This window comes from Zosterops lateralis, assembly GCF_965231275.1.
Source record: "Zosterops lateralis genome assembly, chromosome: 11".
NCBI classification, from domain to species: Eukaryota; Metazoa; Chordata; class Aves; order Passeriformes; family Zosteropidae; genus Zosterops; species Zosterops lateralis.
In genome coordinates, this window is record NC_139771.1 from 21,779,524 (window position 1) to 21,804,829 (window position 25,306).

Sequence of the window (25,306 nt, forward strand, 5' to 3'; positions counted from 1 at the left end):
ATGGCGGAGGCGGCCGGCGATGCGGGGCCGGGCCCGGGTCCCGCCGCAGTCCCGGGGGGCGCGGAGCTGGCGGCCGTGATCGGCGCCACCGTGCCCACGGGCTTCGAGCAGACGGCGGCCGAGGAGGTGCAGGAGAAGCTGGGCTCGGCCTCCAGGATCAGCAGGGACCGGGGCAAGATCTACTTCGAGGTGCCGGCCCGGAGCCTGCCCCAGGTCCGTGCGGGCTCCCCGCGCCGCCGTTCCCCCTGTGCCCGGGCCGGTTCGGTTCGGCTCGGTTCGGTTCGGTTCGGTTCGGTTCGGTTCGGTTCGGTTCGGCTCGGTGGGTCCCGGCCTGCCGGAGCCCCCGGTAGGGACAGCATCCCCAGCCAGGGCCGGGCTGCAGCAGCTGTACCCGCCTTTACCGGGTGTCGGGGTCCATGAAATGATACATGGGGACGTTAAATCAGTGCAAAGACATAAAACGATAATTCCCCTGGGGAATAAAGGCGGAAATCCGTAGTCTCTGAAAGCTCGATGTAAGATGGCAAAATTCTGACGGCAGTAAACACAGTCCCCACGGCACACGGTTAGTAATGTGTCACCTTTTCATCTCTTCCAGGTCCATCGTCTGCGGTCAGTGGATAATTTATTTGTTGTTGTCCGGGAGTTCAAAGACTATCAATTTAAAGAAAATAAGGTGAGTTGCTCTCACTGACTTTTTCTGTCAGTTCTGGGGTTTGGAGTGTTGTTTGGGGTTTTTAATTTAAGGGTAGCATCAAAGTATTGTTTGTTTAACAAGTTTGTAATTTGTGATATTATTCCAGTTTCCTTTTTCTGGCTTGTAAATGAAAGTGTGGGCATGTTGTCTAACATAATTTCTGCAGTTAAATACTTTACATTGGCAAAATCTGGGATAAAGCTGATGCTATATTTGTAGGTCACAGACATAGGACAGTGAAGTGTCACTTTGGTCACTTAATACAGTGTTAGTTGTCTGTTTTACAGGATAAATTATGAAATCCTGTAGGTCTTGTGATTTTCAGTGTAATTCGATTTAGTTATGGCAAAACCCAGACAAAAACCTGTAAGCTTTGCTTAAACATCTAGTGGGTTAATGTCTAATAAACTACTTTGAGAGACCTCAAAATAAAGAATAACTTTTATTATTTTAATAACTTTTATTATTTTCATAACTTCAAAGCACAACTTTTTCTGTCTTTTAAAGGAAGATGCTCTAAAGGATTTGGAAGATTTGGTTAAAAAGCTGCCCTGGACCGATCCATTGCAAGTTTGGGAGTTAAACAACAGCCTGAAAAAGAAAAAGACAAAGCGCAAAAAGCACAATCTGCAGAGTCCTGCAAGCAGAGAGAAGCCAAGTGATGGTGGAGAAGAGGCAGGAGCAGACCAAAATAACACTAATGACCAGGAGGACTGTGCCCAGACCCCCGTGTCTGTGGAACCCATGGGTGGCCAGGATACAGAGACTCCCCAAGGGGTGACACCCAGAAATGGGGAGGAGGAGGAGGAGGAGGAGGATAAGGAGCAGTCAGATGTGAAGGGTGGGGCACAGGAGAGGTCTGAGAGCGGGGCCAAGGCTGGTGAGGGGCACACGGGCGAAGGAGAGGCGAAGGTGCTGCGGTTCCGAGTGACCTGTAACAGAGCCGGGGACAAGCACAGCTTCACATCCAACGAGGCCGCCAGAGACTTTGGGGGAGCCGTGCAAGAGCACTTCCAGTGGAAAGCTGACATGACTAATTTCGATGTGGAGGTAGAGTGGTGTGCCTTGGAAATACCTGTGTTTCTGCAGTACAAATGTTTAGTTCTTACTTCTGGTGCTTAGAGATCCTCAAACTGCCTTCCAGAGACTCTGGAACTGAAAACTGGTAACGCTGAAATCAGTCTCTGAAGTGTTCATTTCCCTGGCAACATTATGTGTGTCCTCTGATGCAAGCACTTGCCTTGCTTTCACCTTCAGTAAATTTTTCCTCTAATGCATTGTTTAATAGCAGTTACCAGGAAATGCTCCAAATGGAAGCTGTTTTGGGGTGAAGGGGGCAGAAGGAATTAACAATAACTGTCAGTTTATTTATTTTCTGTCAGGGGGGAGCAGAGGCTGGGAAAATACAACCAGCATCCCTGGCCTGTCAGTGGTGAGGAACCACCATTTTTCAGGGGCAGAAAGACCTAAGCTTTTGTTGCAAGTTCACTAAGAGCTGGCCACTGCCCTGGAGTGAGATTTCACCTTCCGAGTTAATGTGGTCCCCACCACAAATATGATTTTTAATGCTTTTGCAGATGGTTCACTGTGTCTTGCAGGACTTACCTGGCTTCTGCTCCAGACTTACAAACCTAATCTTTTAATAAGCCAGTGCAATGGTTATAGCACTTTGGGGAGTCTTGTGCAACAGGTTTGGTGTGAATGAGACAGTGTGTGAATGCTCCCCTGAATTCTGTCCTATTAAAATGGTGCTTTGCTTCACTTCCAAGAAGAAAAGCTTTTTTATATGTTACTCCTGGATTTTAAATTACCATCTAAGATTCCTTTAATTATTTACTGGGCATTCTGTTACTTCTGTAATTCACTTCAGTTTTTTTCTTTAGGTTCTTCTGAATATTCACAACAATGAAGTGGTGGTGGGGATTGCATTAACTGAGGAGAGTCTCCACAGGCGGAATATCACACACTTCGGGCCCACAACGCTGCGTTCCACCCTGGCTTATGGCATGCTCAGGTCAGGGCAGTTACATTGTATTATCCTCATTTAACAAGTCATTTTGTTTCAGAAATTAAACCTTTTATATCCCTCACTGCTTGCTCAGAAGTAATTTCTGCTAATTCTTAAAAGAAAAAGAAATTTAAAAAACCTGGAGTTGCTGACACCATGTGCCTCGTAATAACAGTGGGTGTTTCCCAGCCAAGGAAAGTAAACATTTGCTGTATTAGCCAAGTTTCAAAATAGTGCACCACAGTTTTCAAAGAATTTCACTGCATTGCTGGTTATAAAATAGTACTTAACTAGTGGGAAAAAAAATCACAAAGTTTTTTGTTAGAAGGGTAGAACCAGAGTGATTAAAACAGTTCACTTTCCCTTATTTACAGAAATTAATGTTTTTAAGACATTTCTCACCATACCTTTTCTTCTCTTCCTCAGGCTCTGTGATCCCCAGCCTACAGATATCATAGTTGATCCCATGTGTGGTACAGGTGCGATACCAATAGAGGTGATTCTTCCATGATTTTTTAAACTTAATTAAACTTGTCTGTATCTGCAGCTGAATAATATGTGTAAATCTTTTTGGTAATGACTGAAGAGTAAGCTCCAGTCTCACCAATTTTTGAACAGATGCAGATACACTTTTTGTAAATGACCTCATTTCCCTTCTATAGGATCCCGTCTATAGGATGTAGCAGGAAGAGACTAAATCCAAAAGTATTTTGAGCTTTAAAGGTGCAAAATACAGCTCTCTGTTACAGAATTCTAAATTTCCTGCCATCCACTTGCAGTCACATTGTCGTATTCTGTCATGTTTGAGAAATTATTCTGGGATTTTATTTCATTCAAGCAATGTTGATGCTGATGTTGTTTATTATTATTTCCCCTCCAGGGAGCTGCAGAATGGCCCTTCTGCTACCACATTGCAGGGGATAACAACCCTCAGGCAGTGAAGAGAGCAGCGAACAACGTCTCCTCCCTACTGAGGAAAAATGAGAGTAAGGACAGGTGAGAGGAGCCCGAGGGATTTACCTTTGCTGCAGTGTTGTATGCACAGAAACCCACCTTGCATTGATGCATTTGGGTGTCTGGTTCATACTTATTTTATTGCAAACGTTCTAGAGTGCTCGTGTCTGAGGGAACTTTTGCTCTTGCAGCAGCAGTGCCCTGGGCGTGCCCTTGGACATCATCCAGTGGGACATCTGTAACCTGCCCCTGCGGACGGGCTCCGTGGACGTGGTGGTGACAGACATGCCCTTTGGGAAGAGGTGAGCTGTGCTGGGAGGTGCTGCACCCCCTGCCAGGGCTGGGCTTCCCCCACAGGGGCTCTGAGCTGCGCCTGCTGGGGGAGGAGTCATGGACCCCACGGTAAAAATGAGCTTGGGAGTAACTGTGGTCCTGAGTGAGCAGATTGGTGTCTGAGTAATTGTGCCACTGATCACAAAGGGATCTGGATGTGTCTTGCAGGATAGGGTCGAAGAAGAAGAACTGGGATCTCTACCCAGCTTGCCTGATGGAGATGGGCCGCATCTGCACCCCAGGGACAGGCAGGGCTGTGCTGCTTACCCAGGACAAGAAATGCTTCGCCAAGGTTCGTTCTGTGAGAGAAAATCAAACCTGTTTACACTTGAAAACACATTGAGGGACAATTTGCGAGCTGTCATCATTACAAAAGAATGCTCCATTTATAGAGCAATAATTAGTAACGCTTAAATTCAGATTTGGACCTGAAAAATCCTTTGATGTTGCCATCAGACATTATATAGAATAATAAACAGTAATGTTGTTGTCTTACTGGTGCTCTTTGTCTGTCTGTGTGAGCAGGCACTGTCCCGCGTGGGGCACATCTGGCGCAGGGCTCAGACCGTGTGGGTGAACGTGGGCGGCCTCCACGCCGCCGTCTACCTGCTGAGGCGCACCTGGGAGCGGGCAGAGGAGACACGGCCCCTCTGGTAACACCTGGAGAGAAGAGACACCTCCAGACAGCCCTTCTGGTAACACCTGGAGAGAAGAGACACCTCCAGACAGCCCTTCTGGTAACGCCTGGAGAGAAGAGACACCTACAGATGTTGTTCAGTGGCCAGCTGGTAGAGCAGACACCTGAGAGCACAGCTCTGTCAGCTTCAAAACCACACAAACCTGTGGAGAAGTTGTCACACGTATATTGAACCAGAGATCAACGTGAGAGCTGCCAGTTCTGCTGCGTGCTCTGAAACCTCATTATCCAAATCACCTCTGCTCCCTTCCACCCAAAGTTAAATTCATTAGTGGAATTAGTAATTCTTTTCCTTGGCTTGAATCTTCTCTTGTATTTTTCAGTTAAACATTTATTTCTTCTGCTTGCAGTAGAAAACACGTTGAGGGAGCTGTGGGGGTGACAGTTAATTTATTTACCAAGCTGTATCTTCAAATGACTAACAATACTACTAAGACAGTCACCTTGAAGGGTTCAGAGGTGGTATCTCTAATGTAGTTTTCTAATTTATACCGTTGCTCAAATGTAAACTAATAAGAAACCAGGATCTGGTTTTTGTGGTCTGATAAGCAAATTCAAGTTGGCAAAAACAGTCTGCTGTGCTACTGGTTCTCTTGCCTGTTACCTCATTTTAGGGCTAATTACCAGTAAATGATCCATATTTCACTGTTCCATTGCCACGGGTGAGGGGATAACACAGCCTTAGAAAACAGAGATTCTTTTAGCAGTTCTATTAAAAAGTTCATGGTTTTGGTGTCTACCGTGGATGCATCAAGGTGGCAATTTGAATTTCTGAGGTAATATAACTACCACAGTTATGCTGCCACAGTGTTCACAAAAATATTGTTGCAAATATTTTTTTCTTCTGTGACAATACTGTGATTCCTCAGGCCTGTTACTCTGCTCATCAGAGGCTAAAAACACATTCCTGGTGTGCCCTTTTCCATTACACTGTGTTCATGCTGAGTACGTGTAACAGTTTAGAGGTGAATTAACAAATATTAAAGTTTTAGAAGTTTTGCATAAAGAGATGAGTCTTAATTGTGTTCCTTTTCTGGTTCAGATTTCCCAATATCTAGTTAATTTTTCTCAAATTTTACTGTGTTCATGTGTGTGTGAGAAAGACAATACAGTGTTTGTGAATCTACATCAGAAGGATAAAGCAATGTGTTGGCACCCAGAGCTGGGGAGGGGAAGGAAGTGACAGCTGAGCTGTTTCTGAGGAAGAATTGTTTTGTGGCCGCCCTGGTGAGCTCCGTACCTTAGTGACAAGAGCTGTGAAGTGATGTTTCCGGGCGATAAGACACGACAAAGAGCTGACAGAGGAGGAGTGAGGACTGTGGCTGTTTTTAACTCGGCTCCCCCCAGGGCGGCCGCCAGGGGGCGCTGTGGCGGGCCCGCCCCGTGGGTGACGCCCCCTGGCGGGCGGTGCCGCCCCCGCGCCTGCGCACAGCGGGCGGGGCCGGGCAGTGATGGCGCCGCCGGGCCCGGGGAGAGCGGCCGGGGACGGGGACGGGGACGGGGAGGGGGACGGGCCCGTGCTGCGCTCCGTCAACACCGGGGAGCTCTCCAAGGTGGTCTTCAACAACTACAGCCCCCGATACGTGCTGCCAGTCTGGCTGGACTTCAACGGGCAGCCGCGCCACTACCCGGTGCTGCAGCCGCGCAGCGGGCGCGTCATGTACAGCTACCGGGGTGGGTGCGGGGCCGGGCCGGGCCGGGGGCTGGAATATACCCTTTGGCCTTCTCCCTGCCCCGTTTTCCTTTCTCTTCCCTTTTTCCTTCTTCCACTTTTACCTTTCCTTTCCTTCTTTCTCTCGCCATTTCCTTTGCTCTTCCTCTTTCCTTTCCCCTCTCCTTTTCCTATTTCCTTTTTCTTTTCTTCCTTTCCTTTCCTTTCCTTTCCTTTCCTTTCCTTTCCTTTCCTTTCCTTTCCTTTCCTTTCCTTTCCTTTCCTTTCCTTTCCCTTTTTCCTTTCCTTTCCTTTCCTTTCCTTTCCTTTCCTTTCCTTTCCTTTCCTTTCCTTTCCTTTCCTTTCCTTTCCTTTCCCTTTTTCCTTTCCTTTCCCTTTTTCCTTCCCTTCCCTTTCCTTCCCTTCCTTTTCCTTTTCCTTTTCTTTTTCCTTTTCCTTTTTCTTTTCCTTTGTTTTTTTCGTCTCCTTTTCACTTTTTTGTTTCCTTTTCACCTTTTTCCTTTCCGCTCCCAATCCATACCAGACTGGGGCCGTGGTGCCTGTGCACACAGAGCTGACTTGGTCCCTTGTGACTCTTCAGAGCCGCTCATTGCAAAGCTCTATAACTGGTGCATTCCCACCGTGTTCCCTGGCAGGGCACCTCTGGCTGTTCCGGGACGCCGGGACCAACGAGGGGCTGCTGGTCAATCAGCAGGAGATGTTTGTGGCAGCCCCCGAGGTGACCAAAGCTGACATCACTCTGCCAGGTAAGGGACAGGGCCACGTGTGCACTGGGGAGTTTGGAACTTGGTCTCTTTGGACCTGTCGGGATTAGTGAGAAATCAGATCCTTGTGAAATTAAACCTGCTCAGATGCTGGAAGAGATGGTGAGGGGTCCTGGGTAGAGCTGTGAATGGAACTAGTGGCAGAGCTCTCCTTTGAAGGGGTCTCTGGGGGGGTTTTGTAGGTGCCTCATGGCAGGAACCACATCTGACACCTGACAGAGAGCCCAGCCTGGGGTGGGCACTGCTGTGGGCTGTGCTCTGTGTCCACATGCTCAGAGCAGCACTGCTGGCACTGCAGGAGCAGCTGAGAGCCCTCATGACAAGGCTGTGTTGTGCTTGTGTTTGACTGCAGTGTTCACCCTGAAGGAGAGATGTCTGCAGGTTGTGCGCAGTCTGGTCAGCCCAGTGGACTACAGGAAACTGGACATTGTTCAGTCTCTATATGAAGAGCTGGAGGATCATCCTAATATCTGGAAGGATCTTCAGCGGCTTTCTCTGGAGAGGAATGAAGCACTGAGGAACAAAGCTGTGGAATGACATAATTACTTCAGACTCCTCAGTAGCAAACCTCTGAGTCTGAGCAGCGAGAGTCACCAGGAAACACACCAAGAACTGATGCCTCTGTTTAAATTGAAACATAAACTCATGACATTGGTGATAGTCAAATCAATAGTCAAAGACTGAACAGCACCTGGAGGTGTGCTGGGTTCTAATGGTTCAGTTCATGTCTTCATTACATGTGCTGCAAACTGTGGGGTAAGATCAGGGCAGCTAAATGGAAAATATTTATACAAAGTAACTTTCATTGTATTAGAAAGCCAATTACACCAAGGATTAATTTAGCCCAGACTAATGGTTGTAAGTGTCATTGGTTTCGTTTGAGTAATTTGTTTTGATGGAATTTCCCTTTCACACGTAGCCTCAATGTGCCTGTGGGTCACAGAGCATGGGTGGTTTGTTTCCAGCAGTGCCTGAGGTCTGACAAACATGACATTGGTGGAAAGATGTAAATGCTTGGAGGTTATTCTGCCTCTTACCTTTCCACGTACAAAGCAGTATCAGATCCACTCCAGGTCTGACCTGTTGTTACTGTTATCGTACCTCAAATGCCTTATTTGCCTTTGTCATATGATTCTTGCCTGGCTGATCTCAGCCACACAGACCAGATCCTAGTTTTGGACACCCATTTTCCCCACAGCTGCTTCCCCAGCAGCCTGTACAGGGTTCACAGGAGGTAGAGGCTTTAAGTTCTGTCTTTTCCCCTTGCAGTGCTGTAGTTCAGGTCATAGTAGGAGGCATTTTCAGGGAGTGTGGGCCTCTCGAGCTGCCTGTGTCTTCTCAGGACCAGTGGGAGCTGCACTGGCTCAGACAGCCAGCTCACAAACAAGGCCTTGCTTAGTGTCAGGCTGGAGAAAGAGAGAGAATACTTCTTTGCCTGCATTCTGTTCCCCACATCTCAGTGGAATGTGCTCTTGTGTGAATGCACACAGAGGGTTCAAAGCAGCACAGTTTAGAGTTACATTAATTGTCCATTGAGCAAGATGTAATGCAGCTCAGGTTAGGAGCAGATTGGCTGGAGATTGATTGCAGCAGGTTATTTCTGTGAATATGTTCCACTCCTGTTGTACATTCTGAGAATAGCTGTGAAACCAAGAATCCAAATGTATTTTTAAGTATGGAATGTTTCCCTATTTGTAAACTTGTTTTTCTTATGTATTTGAAGAAACTGGTTTTTGACATAAAAATGGAAATGCATGCTAGCTTTCTGACTGAAATTGTGTCGGGTAGCTCCCCAGTGCCTCTGTGTTTGTATTCCTGTGACAGTCCTTGTGGTTGATCAGGAGACACTGTACAGCCTGCCCAGCCCGTTGTGCAGGGCTGTGCTGTGGCTCTCAGCACTATCAGCACAGCCTCAGGCAGTGTCTGCACAGGAATGGGGCTACTGTCAAGTTCTGCTCTTACCACCTCTCACAGACCTCAGAGGGGAAAGGGAGCCCATGCAGGCCTTGGGAGCAGACATGGGACAGTGCCCCAGGGAGCTGAGGGTCAGAGGGTGCTGTGCTCTGCTCTGACCATCCCTGGGAGGAGGTTCCCCCCTGCTGCCTCTGAGGCTGTGCACTGCAGTCAGCACAGCAGCTCTGCCAGACCTGGCAGAACACTGCCCTGCTTGGCTGAGCTTTCCCTGTAACCTGGTTGGTATTGGGTGTTGGGTTAACAGTCTGTACATGGCACACACGCTCTGGGTATTTCTGAGTTGGGTGGGGCCTGGGATTTCTTGTGTTTCTTTTTAGAGTGTATTTTTCTGTTCTGGAGTGCTCCTTTGGATCAGAATAAAAGACTGGAGAAACTCCAGCTGGCTTTAACACATGAACACTGGGAAATACAGTCTCCTGGTAGTTTCTCAGATGGATTAGTAATGAGTGAAAGTCGTCATTTACTTGTGGCAGCTGCATTAACTCTGGGTGGTTCCAGTCAGTCCAGCACAGCCTCATTGGCCACCCCGGGAGCAGCAGTGAGAGCCAGCAGGGCTGGCCCGAGGGAGAAACCCCTGAGAAATAAATTCCTCTGGCACTGGCAGGGCTGGGGAAGGCACACAGCAGTGCCAGAGTCCTGCCCACACCAGCCTGGAAAGGGGAGGCCTGGCAGGAGGAAGGTACAGCATTGTTCCAGTCTCTGTTCAGTCGGTTTCAGTTCCCCAGTGAGACTCTGCATTACCTGTACCGTTCAGAGCAGAACTGGAGCCTCACACAGCTGGATCTGTTCCTTCCCCTTGTTTCCCGCAGAGGCAAAGAGTTCAAATGGGTTCACAAATTTTTCCAGTGCCCAAGGGGAGGAAGTCTTTTCTTCCTACTTTTATGTGGTTCTTTGCAACACCATTTCAGTCCCATCTTACATCACTTCCAGAGATGTTCTAATCATGGAAGCATTTAGGTGTGTGTCAGAGGGACAGTAAGTAGGGAAAAGGGAGGGGGAAACCCCATAAATGAACTATTATTGTTGAACTGGTACTACTGATAAAACAGCTCATCCCAAGGCAGCCTTTGAGTTTTAAAGATATTTAAAATACACTTTAAAATAAGATACTTTAAATACACTTTTGGTAGTTTCATTTATTTTTTTCCTGTTCTTTGACCTTATAGCTACAACAACATTGCATTTTTCAGTTTTTCCTTGCCACAGCAGAGCTAAGAAGTGCATGATTTCTGAGGCCAGGAGTGTAGAAACCAGCAAAAGTTTGAAAGTTCGATACTGAAAACATGAGCTGTACTGTAACATAGATGCAGAGTACAAAGAGGTGTCAAAACTTAGAGCAGTTCTTGCAATTCATACAAATTTACACCTGGGGCTAAATATGAACAGCAGGAGCAGAGGATGGATGGTTATGCTCATGTATCTGCTGGCAGTCTCTGGCAGCAGAAGGATGGCAGGAAGGCTCTCCTTTTTGCCTGTAGTAATATTTACACTAGCGAATTAAATTATACTTTTTTAAATCCAAATCAGGTTAAATTTTTTAAAAAATTAGAGAAAATTATTGGCTTTGAGAACATATTTTAAACCTAACATATTTTAAATCTTAGGGGTCCGTGTTCACAGCCCCTGTCTGTGGTCACAGGGCGAGGGAACTGCAGGCGGAGTGCCCGGGGGATGCTCTGCCGGGCTCTATTCGGGCTCTGCCGGGCTCTGCCGGGCTCTGTTCGGGTTCTATCGGGCTCTATTCGGGCTCTGCCGGGTCCCGCCGGGCTCTATCGGGCTCTGCCGGGCTCTCCCGGGCTCCGTAGGGCTCTATCGGGCTCTCCTGGGCTCCGTAGGGCTCTGCCGGGCTCTATCGGGCTCTCCCGGGCTCTCCCGGGCTCCGCTCCGCTCCCGCCCCGCTGTGCGCAACCCCCGGGAAAACACCTCTCGCTTCCGCCGCGTGAATCTCGCCATGTGGCAACCGGCCGGGGCAGAGGGTCATGGAAAGGAAAACCTGATTTGCATCTGGGGCCGGGCCTGACGTCAGGCGGAGCCGGAAGCGGCGCCGGGAGCCCGCGGGGGTCGGGGCAGAGTCACGGGCTGTGTCCGGCAGTGCCACGGGCTGTGTCCGGCAGTGCCACCGGCTCTGTCCCCGCAGTGCCACGGGCTGTGAGAGCGGCCCCGCGGGCAGGGGGCTCGGGGGGAGAAGGGCAGAGGCCGGGCAGGGGGCTCGGGGGGAGAAGGGCAGAGGCCGGGCCGGTCCCGGGCGGTGGGGGCACCATGGGCAGCCGGCGCTGAGCCCGGAGCGCTGCCCGCACACGGGGCCATGGCCCTGCAGCCCCCCCCGCTCGCCCTCCGGCCGGGCTCGGCCCCGCCGCTCTACATCCACAGCATGCCCGCCTGGGTGCTGGAGGACTTCTGCCAGAAGATGGACTGCCTGAGCGACTACGACTGGATGCGGTTCGGTGAGCGGGCGGGGGGCCGGGGGGCACAGGGACAGGCGAGCTCCGGGCGGGACTGGCGCTGTCCCCCCCGCGCCGGGCAGAGCAATCCTGTGAACAGGCAGTTCCCGGCACCCGTTTTGCTTTCCAAACACAGGTGGAATGCCGGGCTGCCGTGGTTCCTGGCAGCCAGGTTCCTTCCCCCGCTCCCCGCACTCTCTCGCAGTTCCCTCTCCGGTCACCCTGTGTTCCCGCCGCCTCTCACTGCCTGTTTTCACAACGCCCCTCAATCTGCTCAGATGTTCTGGGTTTTTTTCTTTCTTCCTTCTCTTCGTGTATATTCCCTCATACTTTCTGCCCCTGTTTTTCTCAGTCCTGGCTGTGTACAGTCAGTAAGCACAGAAAATATAATTCCTGAATTATTTACTCTTTTTTTCTGTATCCCAGTGCAAACAATTCTAAGCTGAATCTCTCCTTAGTGCCTGCCTTCCTTTATTTGTCATTACTTCCCTCACTGTGCTGAATAAACCCTGAGCCCAGTTAAACTTCCTGATGTAGGATGGATTCATCTCCACTGCCTTCAGGTGCATAAAGCTGTAATTCTGATGTCCTTCCCAAGGCAGCCGTGGTGAGAACCCAGGAATCTTTGTCTCCACACAAACACCCCAGCCCTGGCCTTTTTCCTTCAGGCTCAGCCTCTCTGGGGCTCCGGCTCTGGGGCTGTGTCTGGTGTGTGGGGTGGAGCTGGGGCAGCAGGAGGGGAGGTGGGTTTTGTTTGGGAAGGATGCAGTGGGGTGACGAGAATGGTCAGGAATCAGGACACGTTGTGTAGGGTCAGCTTTGGCACAGGATCTAAAAATAGCTGCATTTCCCTGATAGCTGTATCAGAGTGTAACTAACACCCAGGTGATTCAGTTATTGTTTGCCTCAGCACAGCACAGGGACTTAGGAATGCAAGTGGGGCTGCAGCCACTCCACTGACTGCTGTCACCTGCTTTGGGAGAATCACCTCAGGAGTTTGATCTAACCTTACTTTGGTACAAAGTATTAAGGAGAAAGATTACAGGGAAAATATGCTGAAAAGTGTGTCTTCTTTTCAAGTGTCTCTGATAAAACAAAATTCTTTCCAAAACAGTTGAAGGAGGAAAAGGGATATCTTATTTTAGGAACAGAAATTTCTTCATGTCCACATAGGTAATTTATTGTGCTCCTTCCTTTTAAAGATACGCAAATGCAAAAGGAAACTGTGTCTCACACCTTAGCCTGCCCTGCTTGCCCTTGCCTGTTTTTTCTAATATTTAAACAGAAATATCTGTTCTCTCCCACCAGCCTCCTATGTGATCACTGATCAAACAGAGCTGCGGAAAATCAAGTGCATGGAGAAGACAGGGATCAGCATCACAAGGGAGCTGATGTGGTGGTGGGGAGTGAGGCTGGCGACAGTGCAGCAGCTCCTGGACCTGCTGCAGGGGCTGCAGCTCTACCGGGCGGCTCAGGTCATCCTGGACTGTGAGTAGCTGCCCTTCCTTCCATGGCCCTGTGCTGCCCCTCACAGCACCCAGGCCCCTCCTAGGACAGCTCCCTTGCTGGCTGAAGCTTTTCGTTAGAAGTCATATCCTGCGTCAAATTCTAAAATGTCTCCACTGATTGTGATTTTCTGTTCACTCAAGTAAAATTGGTGGTGCGAGAGAAGAGGTGACACAGGTAGACTCACTGGTCCCTGCAGCTCATCACCCCAACTTTGTGGTGCCCCTCTTGGACCCTTCAAGAAGTGCCATGAAGATGAGCTGTGGCCAACCAGGGCTGGTGCTTTTAAACATGAGACAAAACACAGAGGCTGTACAAAGGGTCCCTGCCCTTCAGGCCTCGTCCTGTGCACTGGATCACATCCTGAGAGATGGCATATTGCAGCCCCTGCCAGGATTGTTTCCAATCCAAGAGCAGGTTCCAGCAGTTAGCCCTGAAACACAGACACAACACAGACAAAGCCAGTCACCGTCCCTGCAGGGAAACACTCGCCATCCCTCCGTGGGTCTGGTTTGCTCCCTGTGGTGTGTCAGTATGGCCATTGCTTCCACAATTTGCACCTGGCATAGGTACAACAAGGCATTACCTGCTTTCCCTTATGCTGCTGTCAGTTTTTTTTGAGCTTTTCTCTGTATCTGAATATGCTTACTCAGGTGGTCCCTCTTGGGCAGATGCAGAGGATCCATAGCTGGTTCTGTTGGGCACTTCAGAAAACTAAACAGTCCTTACATCACCATAATTCAATCCACTCCTACTTAAAAGAATCAGACACAGCACAAAGAGAGATCTTTTGCTGACAGGTTACTTCCCAGAGTTCTATTTCTCTTAAACAGTTTCTTGCACCCTCTAGTGCACCAAATTCTGAATGTCCATAATGATGTTTTCTATGTCAGTTCTTTAGCTGCAGTGCTGCCCTGTATGTGTGACATGCAGGAAGTTGCAAAAGTCATGAAAAACCCTGAAAAATAGGTTAAATAAGGGAAGTGATGCTAAGTTCTGAGGCTTTTAGGTTAAACCATGTGAGGAAAAAAAACAGAATACAGGGACTTGCCTGGAGAAAGGCCTGCAGACTGTTTGACAGCTAATTTTAAAACCCTGTAAAATTTGGGATTTCACAGCATTCTAACACAATAACAAAAATAAATACCTGAGTGTTCTGAGTTTTAATTTTCAGACCTGGTTTCATTCAGACCTGAATTCATAGGTGGCATTGAATAAAACAGATAGAAACCTTAAACAGAACATGCCTGTCTCTGCCATTGTGTTCTTCAGCCTCAGTGCCTGAATGTGCCAAGGCTTGTCTTCTCTCCCACAGTTCACTGGCTCATGGTTCATACCAGTAGCCCAGATTACATGAGAAACACTGGGCTTCCTGCTCTTCCAGGTACTCCCTGGCCTTTGTACAAGTAAAAGAGCACAAAGCTGTTGTTGATCTGATTTGAGATGCAAACAGAGGCCTGGCATACTTGATTCTGAGATCACCAGATAAGATACAAAGCTGTTAGGACACCAGGATAAGGATCACCATGTAATAATATTTGGGCTTATGATTTTTCTGTATAAAAATAAAACATTAGTTTGGATTTTAAAGAAAATGTTAAATGTATCACTGATTAAAGGTGCCAGATAGAAGTTTAGAACTACAACCAGGAGAATGTTATCAGGGAGTAGAAAGCCCTTATATCACCCCTCGTGCTCAGTGGGCATTTCCAGTCTCCTTTTCAACCTCAGTTTTAAGAGCACTTTAAGAGATAAGAATTCAGCTGCTTTAGAGATTTTGACAACCTCATATACCACAGCATCTTGAACTTTTGCACTTTATTTCTTCCCATCCTAACTGTAGCTTAATCTCATCTGAATAATCCCCCCTCAGCTGTACATGGTTTTAAGTTCCGGTATGTTACATCTTTGTTCTTCTTTTAATCAGATTTCAAGTGGTTTTTCAGGCCTGACTCTGAGGTTTTGCCAAGCTGTGTACAGCACTGCTGTTGAGCTGTAGCAAATCAATAATTCGTCCTTTAAACTTTCCTTATATATCAATATGTTTTGAGCTTTGACCATTTTTTTGTGTTTTCCCTAGATTGTCTTTGGTTTGTTTCTTTGTGTTGCTAAGTAAAAGTATGACTTTCTTAAAAGTAATCCTGTATATGACAGTTTTTCGTGGGAATGAACCTAGTCATGCCACTAAAATCACTCAATTGAAAATAGTCCTAAAATGTTTAACTGACTAAACCCAACACAGTTCTGTCCATCTTCCCCTCAGTCCCATGACAACTGACAGAGAACTCAATACCTTCCTTAGGCTGGGAGGTATTTATGATTTGAGATCATTACCTGAAGGATGCTATATAGAAAATGATAAATATATTATTATTGCTACTTTCTTCTTGTAAGAGACTCTCTGCATCTGTTGAGTAGTGATTGCTGGTATTTGTTTGAAGCTATTAGTTCCTGTTAATTTTCAGTAGAAGTTAATGTTGTGGGTATAGTCTCAATTTAAAACTGTCTAAATTGCTTGAATGTTCATTTTAATGTTGATGCTAATTTGAAGTCTGATGTCCTGACTAGGATTATTTTCTGGTCACAGCTTAGAGTCAGACTCTATTTTCCCTCGTTGTCCTTATCTTCCCTTTGCTGTGTTTTGCAGGGACATCGGCCTCTAACATCACCAGCCTTGAGAAAGAAGAGCCAGAGCCACCCAAACAGATCATATCTGTACCTCCCACAGATGGCAAAAGGAGAGAGAAAGAAAATGCCCTAAGTTTGATGCCATTCCCAGACTCCTCACACCTAGGAGCAGTCTCAGCAGGCAGTAAGTACAGTACTGGACTCCGAATGTGCTCTGACATGAAATGACTTCATGGCCAAGGCTGCTGTGTGCTGTGGTCAGGATAGTACAGTGGGGACACTGGTCTCCCAGATGGGCACATTTCACAGTTTGACAGCTTGTCACAGATTATCCTTGGTCAGAAAATTAAAAAAAAAAATACCCCAGATCTTCACAATTCCTAGACTTTTGTAGTTAGTCACAGCTGGTGATATTACAAAAATAAGATGTGTTTTCAATGCTGTTATCTCAGTTTCAGGTGCTGTTTCTGAAGGAGCCTTGTATTCCCTCCCTGCTCCACCACCTCCCCCAAGAGACCTTTTGAATTCCCTACAGTCCAATCCTCCTGTTTTATCGAGTGTGAAGGTAAATCCCCTTAGTGCTCACTGACTATAACAAGGCAAATTGCCTTTATGACATTGTCTTTTTTCAGTTAAAGTTTGTCCCTCTACTTGTACTAAAACATTGATGTAGTGAAAATGTTGAGCTCCATTACAAAGGGCTTGGACTGAATACAGTACTACTAGTGCTTTAGTTATGATGCTTGTGGTTTACATCACTTTTCTTGCCAGTGAAAGACCAGTGAGGGAAAAATTTACAGTATAACTTTCTGCATAGCTCAGAAGGGATAACATACCCACAATAGCAACTGTGTTTGAAGGACTCTCATGTGTAGATTTTACAGGACTTACATTTCTGGTGTGACTGCAGGACAGGACAGTATATACCACTGATTAGTCAGAACCACATACCTCTTTTAGTTTCATTGTATACATAAAATGTGTTTTCTGCTCAAAACTGGGCGAGTGTTGAATTTAAGTCGTGTTGTCCAAAGCCTTGTGTAGCTGACAACTGAAAATCTCCCAAGATAAAGTTTCCATCAACTGTCTGAGCCCCTGTTCCAGTGCTTAACCATCACAGTGTGAAAAATTCTCATATTCCTAATGATTTCAGCATGAAGTCTCCTGTTCCTTCCTCCCCACAGTTCTCTCATCTTTCATACAGTCTAACTAGATCTGTCCTGTCCCCAAAGTATTTCCCAGATCTGTGGGCACACCTTAGTCCCATCATGGTTGTTCTTGGCCTGTTTTCTTCGGTTTATTTTGTCTGAGACTTTAAACTCTTCCACAATAACATGGTCAGGAGAGAAGACTGACTCAGAGTGCAGTAGTTTCAGAGTTTCTTGAGAAGAAATTAGTGCTTTGTTTCCTCAAGTTGGGTGCACATTAAAGTTGTGAAAGCTGCATGATTAGAGTGCAGTGGGACTGTAATTATAGTTGGTATTAGGACTTACCACACTGGAAGCAACAAATTATTGTGCAACTGATGCCAGATGCTTCAAAAGTAGATATGAAGTTTCTGCCACAGCATAATTACATTATGAGGGACCCCACTTTCTCATCCAACTGTTTCTTAACATATAACCTAACTATAAAGATTAATATCTTTTGTAAATCAGACTAAAATCACTTCACATAAATATATGGACTTTTAAACAAAACGAAGTCTGTTTCCTGGGAAAGGTGGAAAATGCAGATTGGTAACTGACTTCAAGTTGCTTCTACTATGCAAAAGTTTTACATCATCCCAACACATCAATACAGGAATTACCTACACCCTAAGGAGTGGTTGCATAATACCTTTCACAGTTTCATTCAGCAATCACAGTGATGGCTTAAAACATAGGAAGGAAAATATGGCACTTAAAGAAGAAAAAGCATATGGATTATCATGAGATAAACTTGTTTCTCTTACAAATGTGTAGCCTTGCAGCTCTTCTACTCCTCAGCAGGAGACAATGGGTGATCTCCCCAGTGGGAGTCTTCTGTGGACCCAGAAGGAAATTGCTAATGCCACAAACAGTTTCAGTGACAAGAACAGACTCTGTGAAGGTACTTTTGCAGACGTCTACAAAGGTCAGAGGAACAACATGGTGTTTGTCATCAAAAGACTCAAAGAGGCAAGTACTTTTTCTAGGAGAGGGTGTGTTATTAGCATGACTTGCCCATTAGTAGTTGTTGTTTAATATTATGTGGGGAAGGAACCAGAACAGCTACACAAGAGGAGAGGTAAATGTGAAATTATGTAAATAATTAAACCCAAATTCAAAAGACACGAATGATGGATACTTTACTCATGTGAGTAGTTCCATTAACTCTATACATAGGAGTAGCCTGCAGTATAGCTGCCTGCATTGATGATTGGATTGGAGATGTCTTTACACTAGTCTTTGTTCTAATTGCCAATTAATTGTTGCCTTTGACTTAATGTTGCTATCAGTGGTGCTTGTCCTACACTAGCTTGTCATCCAGAGACTACCAGATGTGTATAAATGCAAAGTTCTAGTAATTACTAATGACATTCTTGCATGTTTTCATTTTTCAGCTGGAATGCACAAGCCCAAATTCCACCCAGAGGTTCTTTCACACAGAAGTGCAGATTTGCTTTCGGTGAGTGGTTGGCTTTCAGAGGCAGTGATGCATGTCCTGCTCGTGGTCTGTGCTGGGTGTTCACCAACACTGGGGTGTCTGTGCCAGGCACCGTTCTGGGCTGGGGACAAGGGGCCGTGTGCTGCCTGTGCAGGAGCCCTGGGCAAGCAGCACAGAGCCCAGGGCTCCTGCTGGTCCTGGCTGAGCTGGCATCACCCCTCTGCAGCCTTGGGATGGGGAGTGCCCACCTTGCAGCCCTGCTGCAGTGTGATGGGCTCTCCCTTGGTCAGGCTCCTGCTGTCTCCGGCCCAGGACCATGTTGTGCCTCCAGCTGCAGCACACCATTCCAGTTGCCTTGAATTTAGGAACTTACTCCAGCTCAGGAATGTATTTTTCTGCATTGCTCTTACACCATTTGCAAATCACTGCTGATCTGTGCCTGCAGGTGTTGTCACATAAACATCCTGCAGCTGCTGGGGTTCTCTGTGGAAACTGGATTGCACTGTCTGATCTATCCGTACCTGCCCAATGGCTCCCTGCAAAACAAGCTTCAGTGCCACGTAAGCAATAATCTGGCTCTGCCACCTACCTGTGATTGCGAGTCCTCCCCTGGAATTCCAGGAAAAACAATTGCATCTCTTTGATTTCTGAGAGACAGCCAGAAAAAAAGGTGCCCAAGTGCCTTGGCTGCAAGCACCTGAAAGGCAGCAGCTCTTCTCCTGGAGTTTGACTGGGACTCAGCTAAGCCTTTGGGTTTTTAAACTACCAATGTCTTACAGTGTTTTGTTCCATTAAATACCAATTTTTTCCTCCTTTCTTTGCAGAGTGATTCTGTTCCACTGACCTGGGAGATGCGAATTAGCATTTCTATAGGAGTTCTCAGAGCAGTGGAGTATTTGCATAATTTTGGAATTCTTCATGGGAATATCAAGAGGTGAGGACTTTGGCATATCAGCACTTCCATGGTCACCTGGTAATTCAAGGATTTCTTTAACAGTCATGGCTAAAGTGTATACAATTTGGAAATCCATTTGCAGTATTTTCTGCTATCCCTTGTTCTGTAGGGCCTTTACCCTTTTTTGTTTAACCCGTTAATGTTTCCTAAATGATGGACGTAAATTATTTTGAAGTAATTTTTGGGTGCTTTTTTCCCCCCTTCTTGCTTTCTAACATTCTTAATCCTTTCAGTCCTATGCAGGAGGCCAAATGCTGGCCATTTTCAGGGCTCAAGTTTAAAAGTATAAAATTAATTCTTTGCCTCAAGATAAAGTAATGATTTGACCAATATTGTAATTTGTCTGTCATTATTGCAGCTCAAATGTCTTGTTGGATGAAAACTTTACACCAAAGCTTGGGCATTCTGGCCTGCGGTTGCATTCTTCTGATAAAAAATCAGAATATGCCGTGATGAAAACCAAAGTCCTACAAGCTTCTCTTACATACCTGCCAGAAGATTTTGTCAGACATGGGCAGTTGACAGAAAAAGTGGATATATTCAGCTGTGGTGTGGTATGTTGCCTTTTTTCCATGCTCTGTTGCATTTTTTGATGCTTCTAGACAAGAAATTCAATGTTAGAGCAAGTACCTCATATGGTGGTTTTGCTGGAAATTTCATATTATAGTTGCTGTCTCTATAATGTGTTGAAATCCTGGTTTTAATTGTTCACACTCCAAATGTATCTCAGTTTGTGGCAAAATGAGGTGAATCTTTCAAACTAGAGAAACAGGAGTGTTTCTTATTGTAAATAAAATATTACTGATGATGGCTTAAATGATGGCTTAAAACAAATTAGATGCTCAAAATTCTTGCAGACTCACCACATAAACTGCTACAAACATTGCCTGTTATTTGTAATTTCAGCTAAAATAATCTATAGTCTATGATGTTACCCATCTCCAGGTGTTTCCATTTAAGTAGGAAGTTACTCTGTTCAGTGTGATTTCATATCCACATTTAGCTGTACTTTCTTCTTATTCTTTACTTCAGCAATATCCATTGTATTATAAAATCTGGGCTTGGCTCTGGAGGTAGATCTAAAGTCTCATAAATGCCCTGACCTGGAATTGTTAAGCCATCTGAAATAAAAACATAATATCAGAATGCATTGAAAGTTCAATATTTCTTTAGTTAGAAAGTTATTTTTTAAAATTATAGTTCATTCTTAACAATTAATTTTATCTTCCAATTACATTTTATAGGTGTTAGCAGAGATACTGACTGGGATGAAGGCACTGGATGAAGACAGACAACCGATTTACTTGGTAAGAAAAAGCAGCAGTTATGGGGTTGCTGTCATAAAAATAATTTAAATTTTATTTAAATACAATTTCGTAATTGCTGTCTGCTGTACATCCTGCAGAAGGGAAGTTTAGGAGCCATATCCTGGTTCCATTAATGTCAGTAGCCTGCCTGCCATTAGAACAGAAGCACAATAGACACTCCCTTTTCACATACCTTTCATGAGTGCTGGCCTGGATTGCATTAGGAGAGACTCCAAAATAAATAAGTATTTAAGAGACAAGGCTTTGTGCTAAAATGCTGCTGCATATTTTCTGTGTGCCAGGAGGAGGTGATATGATCTCCTCACGGTGAGTGGGGAAACCTGGGTAGGCAGGAACTGCAGAATCTCATCATCGTGTTTATCAGGTGTTTGTCTTGTGCTCATGCCTGGAACTGATGTCCTCACCAGGTTCTCAAGCTGAGGTTAGAGCTATGTGAACCACTTTCACAAGCAATCAGAACAGCCAAACTCAGTGAATGCATTAAAACCATCTGTAGAAAGCAGCCTCCACCTGCATCCCTTCTGTGGGGTGTGCTCCCAATTTCTTGTCTGGCTGAAGCCTTGGAGGGGAGAACAACTGTATTCCCACTATTTGCAGGAATTCAGAAGTGTTCAGAGGGGTTCAGAAAATCAAAGATCCTACGTTCCTGACTTCTTTAACATGTGTTATAAAGAAACACGTGTGTAAGAATGCTGCTCTACACGGTGTTGGCTCTTTTTCATTCCTGTATAAATCAGCACAAGCCAAGAAGAGCCGGCCCTGCTTTAGGGAATTTGGCACTGGACACATGCAGAGAAAGCCACTGGCCTTTTTCTCTGCTGTGAGAACAAACATTCAGTCAGTTGCATGAACAGAGATTATTAAAGCTTTTCAGTCTGTGAACCAGGCATTGAGGAGCACTAATGACAAATACAACAATACTGATTCTCAGAGATTCAGATAAAAAATGATGCTTGTGTTCATTTTGCCTTCATTAATGCATCTCCTTCCTCTGAACAGAAAGATATGATTGCTGACGAAATTCAAACAGCAAAAGAAAGCTCACATGCCAAAGCAAAAAATTTGGAGAAACTGGCTGCCAAGGAAATCTGCTGCAAATACCTAGACAAAAAAGCAGGGCACTTGTTGGAAGAGGTGGCTGTTGATTTTGCATCAGCCATCTGCCTTTGCCTGAGAAAGAAGAATTCAAACATAGCAGAGGTAATATTTTAAATGCATGGTCAAAATTTAAGTCTCCTTGTCATTGAGGTGTAAAGCTTCAACAATCATGTCTTGGTTATTTTTGTGGGTGTTGACATAGGATAATAAGTGTAAGTGGGGGTACAGGAATTACTATGTGTTCACAGATTTGGTTGTTAAAAACAGGTACTTGAAATTATGGAAATGGCTGAAAACAAATTAAAAGAGCATTACATCTGTGGAAGCAGCACTTCTGGATTCTCCATGAACACTCCAGAAGAAACTGATGACGAGACAGCCAGTCTGAGCGTGGATATGCCCTCTGCAGAGGGGAATAAAGAGGAGAGCACGCAGGCAGCAATCCTGAGCAGTGCCAGCCCCTGCACGACTTTCCTGGCAGCTGTGGCACCCGACACGTGTGGCATCTACATGTCACGGGTCCCCTGTGAATCAGATGAGTCCAGTAGTTTCATATGGAACCCTCCAGAAAAATCCACAGAGGAGTTACCCAGCCACAGCTGTACCAGTTCAGAAAAAGGGGCAGCCTGTGATTACAGCATCAAGCAGGGGAAGCCTGCCCCGGGACTGCAGGAGAGAAGCGTGGCCTGTGCCAGAGGCGACGGCACCTCGGAGGCAGCAGCTGCTGCACAGGGAGACACAGACCTGGACTCTGCATGTGCTCCACAAGGTAAAAGTGCCCTCATCTTACAATGCTAGGGACAAATTACTCTCCAGAACTCCTTAGGGTTCCTCTTCCTACTTTTAAACACATATCAGTAAATCTTGTCTCCTTGGTTATGAATTTACTAATAAATCTACAAAGCATTTAGCGGTTTTCTATCAGATTTTTTTCCTAAGCCAGTTTTCTTGGTTGGTTGGTTAGTTGCTTTTTCTTCAATTTAAAACTATCATCTATTCCTTATATAATATTTTATAATATTATATAATATTTTTTTTTTCCTCAGTATTTTGGCTTTTTTTGTTTTTCAGCCTTAGCCAGAGAGACATCTTGGAAAATACAGATAAATGATCAAAAAAAGAAGCTCATGGAAAATATTTTGCTGTATGAAGAAGACAAGTTAAACAGTTCTGAACTTTTTGAATCATAAATTGGATGGATGTATTAGCTGTGGCCAGCTAAGAAGAAGAAATAAGGACTGTCTCCTCATCAGAAAGATGGTAAAAGTGTAACTTGACGTAAGATCAGCTAGCAGGTTTGGATCAGGAACATGAGCCCTGACTGAAGGAAACAAGAAGTACCACATGGAGAAGCACTAGAAAATACCTGTTCTGTAGCAGATTAAAGCACAGTCCACACTCTACACAGAAATGCCTTCTGCCTTTTCATCTGCAATGTGAAAAGGAGTGGCAAACACAAGTGCCAAAATAAGTTATGACTCATTTGCAGTGTGTTTCAGGAAGGGTCTGTTGGTCTCATTAAACCACAGTCCCAGGAGTTACAGAGCAAACACTGGCCGGGGCCAGGCAGCAATACCCACTGCAGACAGCAGACAGGAATCTTCAGAGTCACTGGGGAGGTTTCCCACTGACTCTCCTATTCCATATAATCCTAGTCCACATACTCAGGACCACTGCATTACCAGAGTGGGGGATTTTTGTGCAAGTTCTCAGAGTGTTGTACATGGCTTCATCTCTGTTTGAATTACACTGACCACAGGTGTAAGTAAGTAACTTCAGCCACTTTCCTCTGTCCCTGAGCTCCTCTCCCACATACACTTGTGCCACCACTTAAGTCCAACCTTTCAGTTCACTTTTGGGAGCTCTAAGACCATGTTTAATACTTCATAGCAGTACTTTTGGGAATTATTTTTTCCTAAATGTCCTTTACATGGTGATGTTCCTCAATGTGTTTCACATGGTAACTGTTGTATATTTTGGATGAGGGAAAAGATTTTAATTTAAAATAGCTTTGAATTTTTTTTTTTTAGGACACTTGAAACGTAATTTGTTATATTTATTTTGGCAATGGGTCAAATATAAGCTAATAAGGGGACTTGTTAGTGGTTCCACACTCACCAGGCATTCTCAGAGGAATCCTTGTGGGTGTCCCTTGGTTCACCCAGCAGTAGGAGCCTTGGTCTCAGGCCCAGGGATCACATGCAAAAGAAAAATTAGAAAATTGTATGCTGGTGTATTTATCAAGTGAAAGCCCCCTTAAGAAAGTATCACTTTTGGTTTTATGATAGTATTTATTATTTGTGCTATTGCTAGCATATTCCACTTGTGTGCAATCTAGGGAAAAGCAGGTTTATTATGAACCAAAAGAATTATCAGAGTATCAGCTCAGCTTACAGACAGGTGAGCTGCCTCCAGGGCAAAGGGAACAGGGCCTGGTGTTCAGAAGTGGCTGCAATTCACAGTGTAGTTCAGGGAACAAAAGTAAAATTAATTATATTAAAATAAATTATATAAAAGTAATTATTTTCAGTGGAATTCTGTACTAGTATATATTCCTAGCTTTACCTTCTATTTTTGTACAGTACCTAGTTCATTGTATGTATTATTATGAGCAAGTAAAAGTATTTTAACAAAAACGTGAGTACTGGAATTACCTACACATTTCTCAAGTTATTCTCTACACTAAAAACTGGTAAAATTCCTTAATTATAAGTGCCTTGAATACTGTCTTTGTATTTACCAGGGTTTTTTTTTTATTTTACCAGAATCAAACCAAGATAAGATTAGTACTGACATAAGCAACATTATATACTCAGATTGGTCAATAACTGGTTAATTCTACAGATTTAATCGGGATACTTTAGGGTGCTACAAATCTAATATTCATCGTTTTTCACGGGTATATTGTGGGACACCCATGGTGAAATCCTCGTGTCTTCTCCGGGGAGGAAAGCCCTTGGTTACACTGCGGAGCTGAACGGGAAACACGAGAGTTTTAAACTGAGAAATGTAGTTTGTGCACAGTTCTGCTTCATCAAAGTGCTTTAGAGGTTTTGTTCTCCTCTAGTCACCAAATGGAATTGTTATTCTTTGTCTTGTAGCCTAATGGTTTTGAAATATTCTGAGGTGCTTTAGGTAGTCATACAGAGTTACCTAAATATTTATCATAACATACATAAGACACTGTGTGGTCTTACCTTAACACTGTTATGTAAATTAGCACTTCAGAAGCCAGTTTATGCATTAACACTTACTAATAGCTTTGTGAATAAAAAAAAACCTGAAAAATTCCTTTCTTTCTAGCCTGCTTTTTCATTATTTATGGCACAGAAAATGCATCTCATTCCACCCTGTTTGGGCAAAAGCAGCTCAAGGTCACTTTGCTCTCAGTAGAAATTATTAGTACAAAAATTACTCAGTCTTCATTAACTGTCAAAGAGGTGATTTTTTTCCTTTCTGATGGCTCTAGAAAAGATTTTCACAGTATAATGAATACAAAGATTCCGGCGGTACCGGCGGGCCGCGGCTGAGGGGAGGGGGGCCCTTCCCGCCCTTTCCGGCACAGCCAATCAGCGCCGAGGGGCGGGGCCATGCCTGAGGGGCGGGGCTGTGCCTGAGGGGCG

General features: G+C 45.3%; 3 protein-coding genes across 3 annotated transcripts; all 3 read left to right on the plus strand.

The window, feature by feature from the left end:
- Positions 1-5,695, plus strand: THUMPD3 (THUMP domain 3 tRNA guanosine methyltransferase; the record flags this gene model as incomplete). The annotated part of the gene is made up of 9 exons (XM_083869670.1): positions 1-213; positions 599-676; positions 1,205-1,747; positions 2,581-2,711; positions 3,132-3,201; positions 3,586-3,701; positions 3,851-3,961; positions 4,161-4,284; positions 4,518-5,695. 9 exons carry the CDS (start codon positions 1-3, stop codon positions 4,647-4,649), a joined length of 1,518 nt encoding a protein of 505 aa, XP_083725796.1. The 3' UTR covers positions 4,650-5,695.
- A 432-nt stretch (positions 5,696-6,127) lies between these two features.
- Positions 6,128-7,974, plus strand: VHL (von Hippel-Lindau tumor suppressor). Its single transcript, XM_083869766.1, has 3 exons — positions 6,128-6,363; positions 6,997-7,107; positions 7,478-7,974. The coding sequence occupies exons 1-3, from the start codon at positions 6,141-6,143 to the stop codon at positions 7,660-7,662; spliced, it is 519 nt and encodes a 172-aa protein (XP_083725892.1). The 5' UTR covers positions 6,128-6,140; the 3' UTR covers positions 7,663-7,974.
- A 3,398-nt stretch (positions 7,975-11,372) lies between these two features.
- On the plus strand, positions 11,373-24,956 carry IRAK2 (interleukin 1 receptor associated kinase 2). The gene is made up of 13 exons (XM_083869129.1): positions 11,373-11,543; positions 12,849-13,028; positions 15,694-15,858; positions 16,127-16,239; positions 17,639-17,833; positions 18,259-18,323; positions 18,748-18,862; positions 19,127-19,236; positions 19,616-19,811; positions 20,502-20,564; positions 21,585-21,785; positions 21,951-22,452; positions 22,755-24,956. The coding sequence occupies exons 1-13, from the start codon at positions 11,405-11,407 to the stop codon at positions 22,871-22,873; spliced, it is 2,163 nt and encodes a 720-aa protein (XP_083725255.1). The 5' UTR covers positions 11,373-11,404; the 3' UTR covers positions 22,874-24,956.
- Positions 24,957-25,306: the final 350 nt, after the last annotated feature.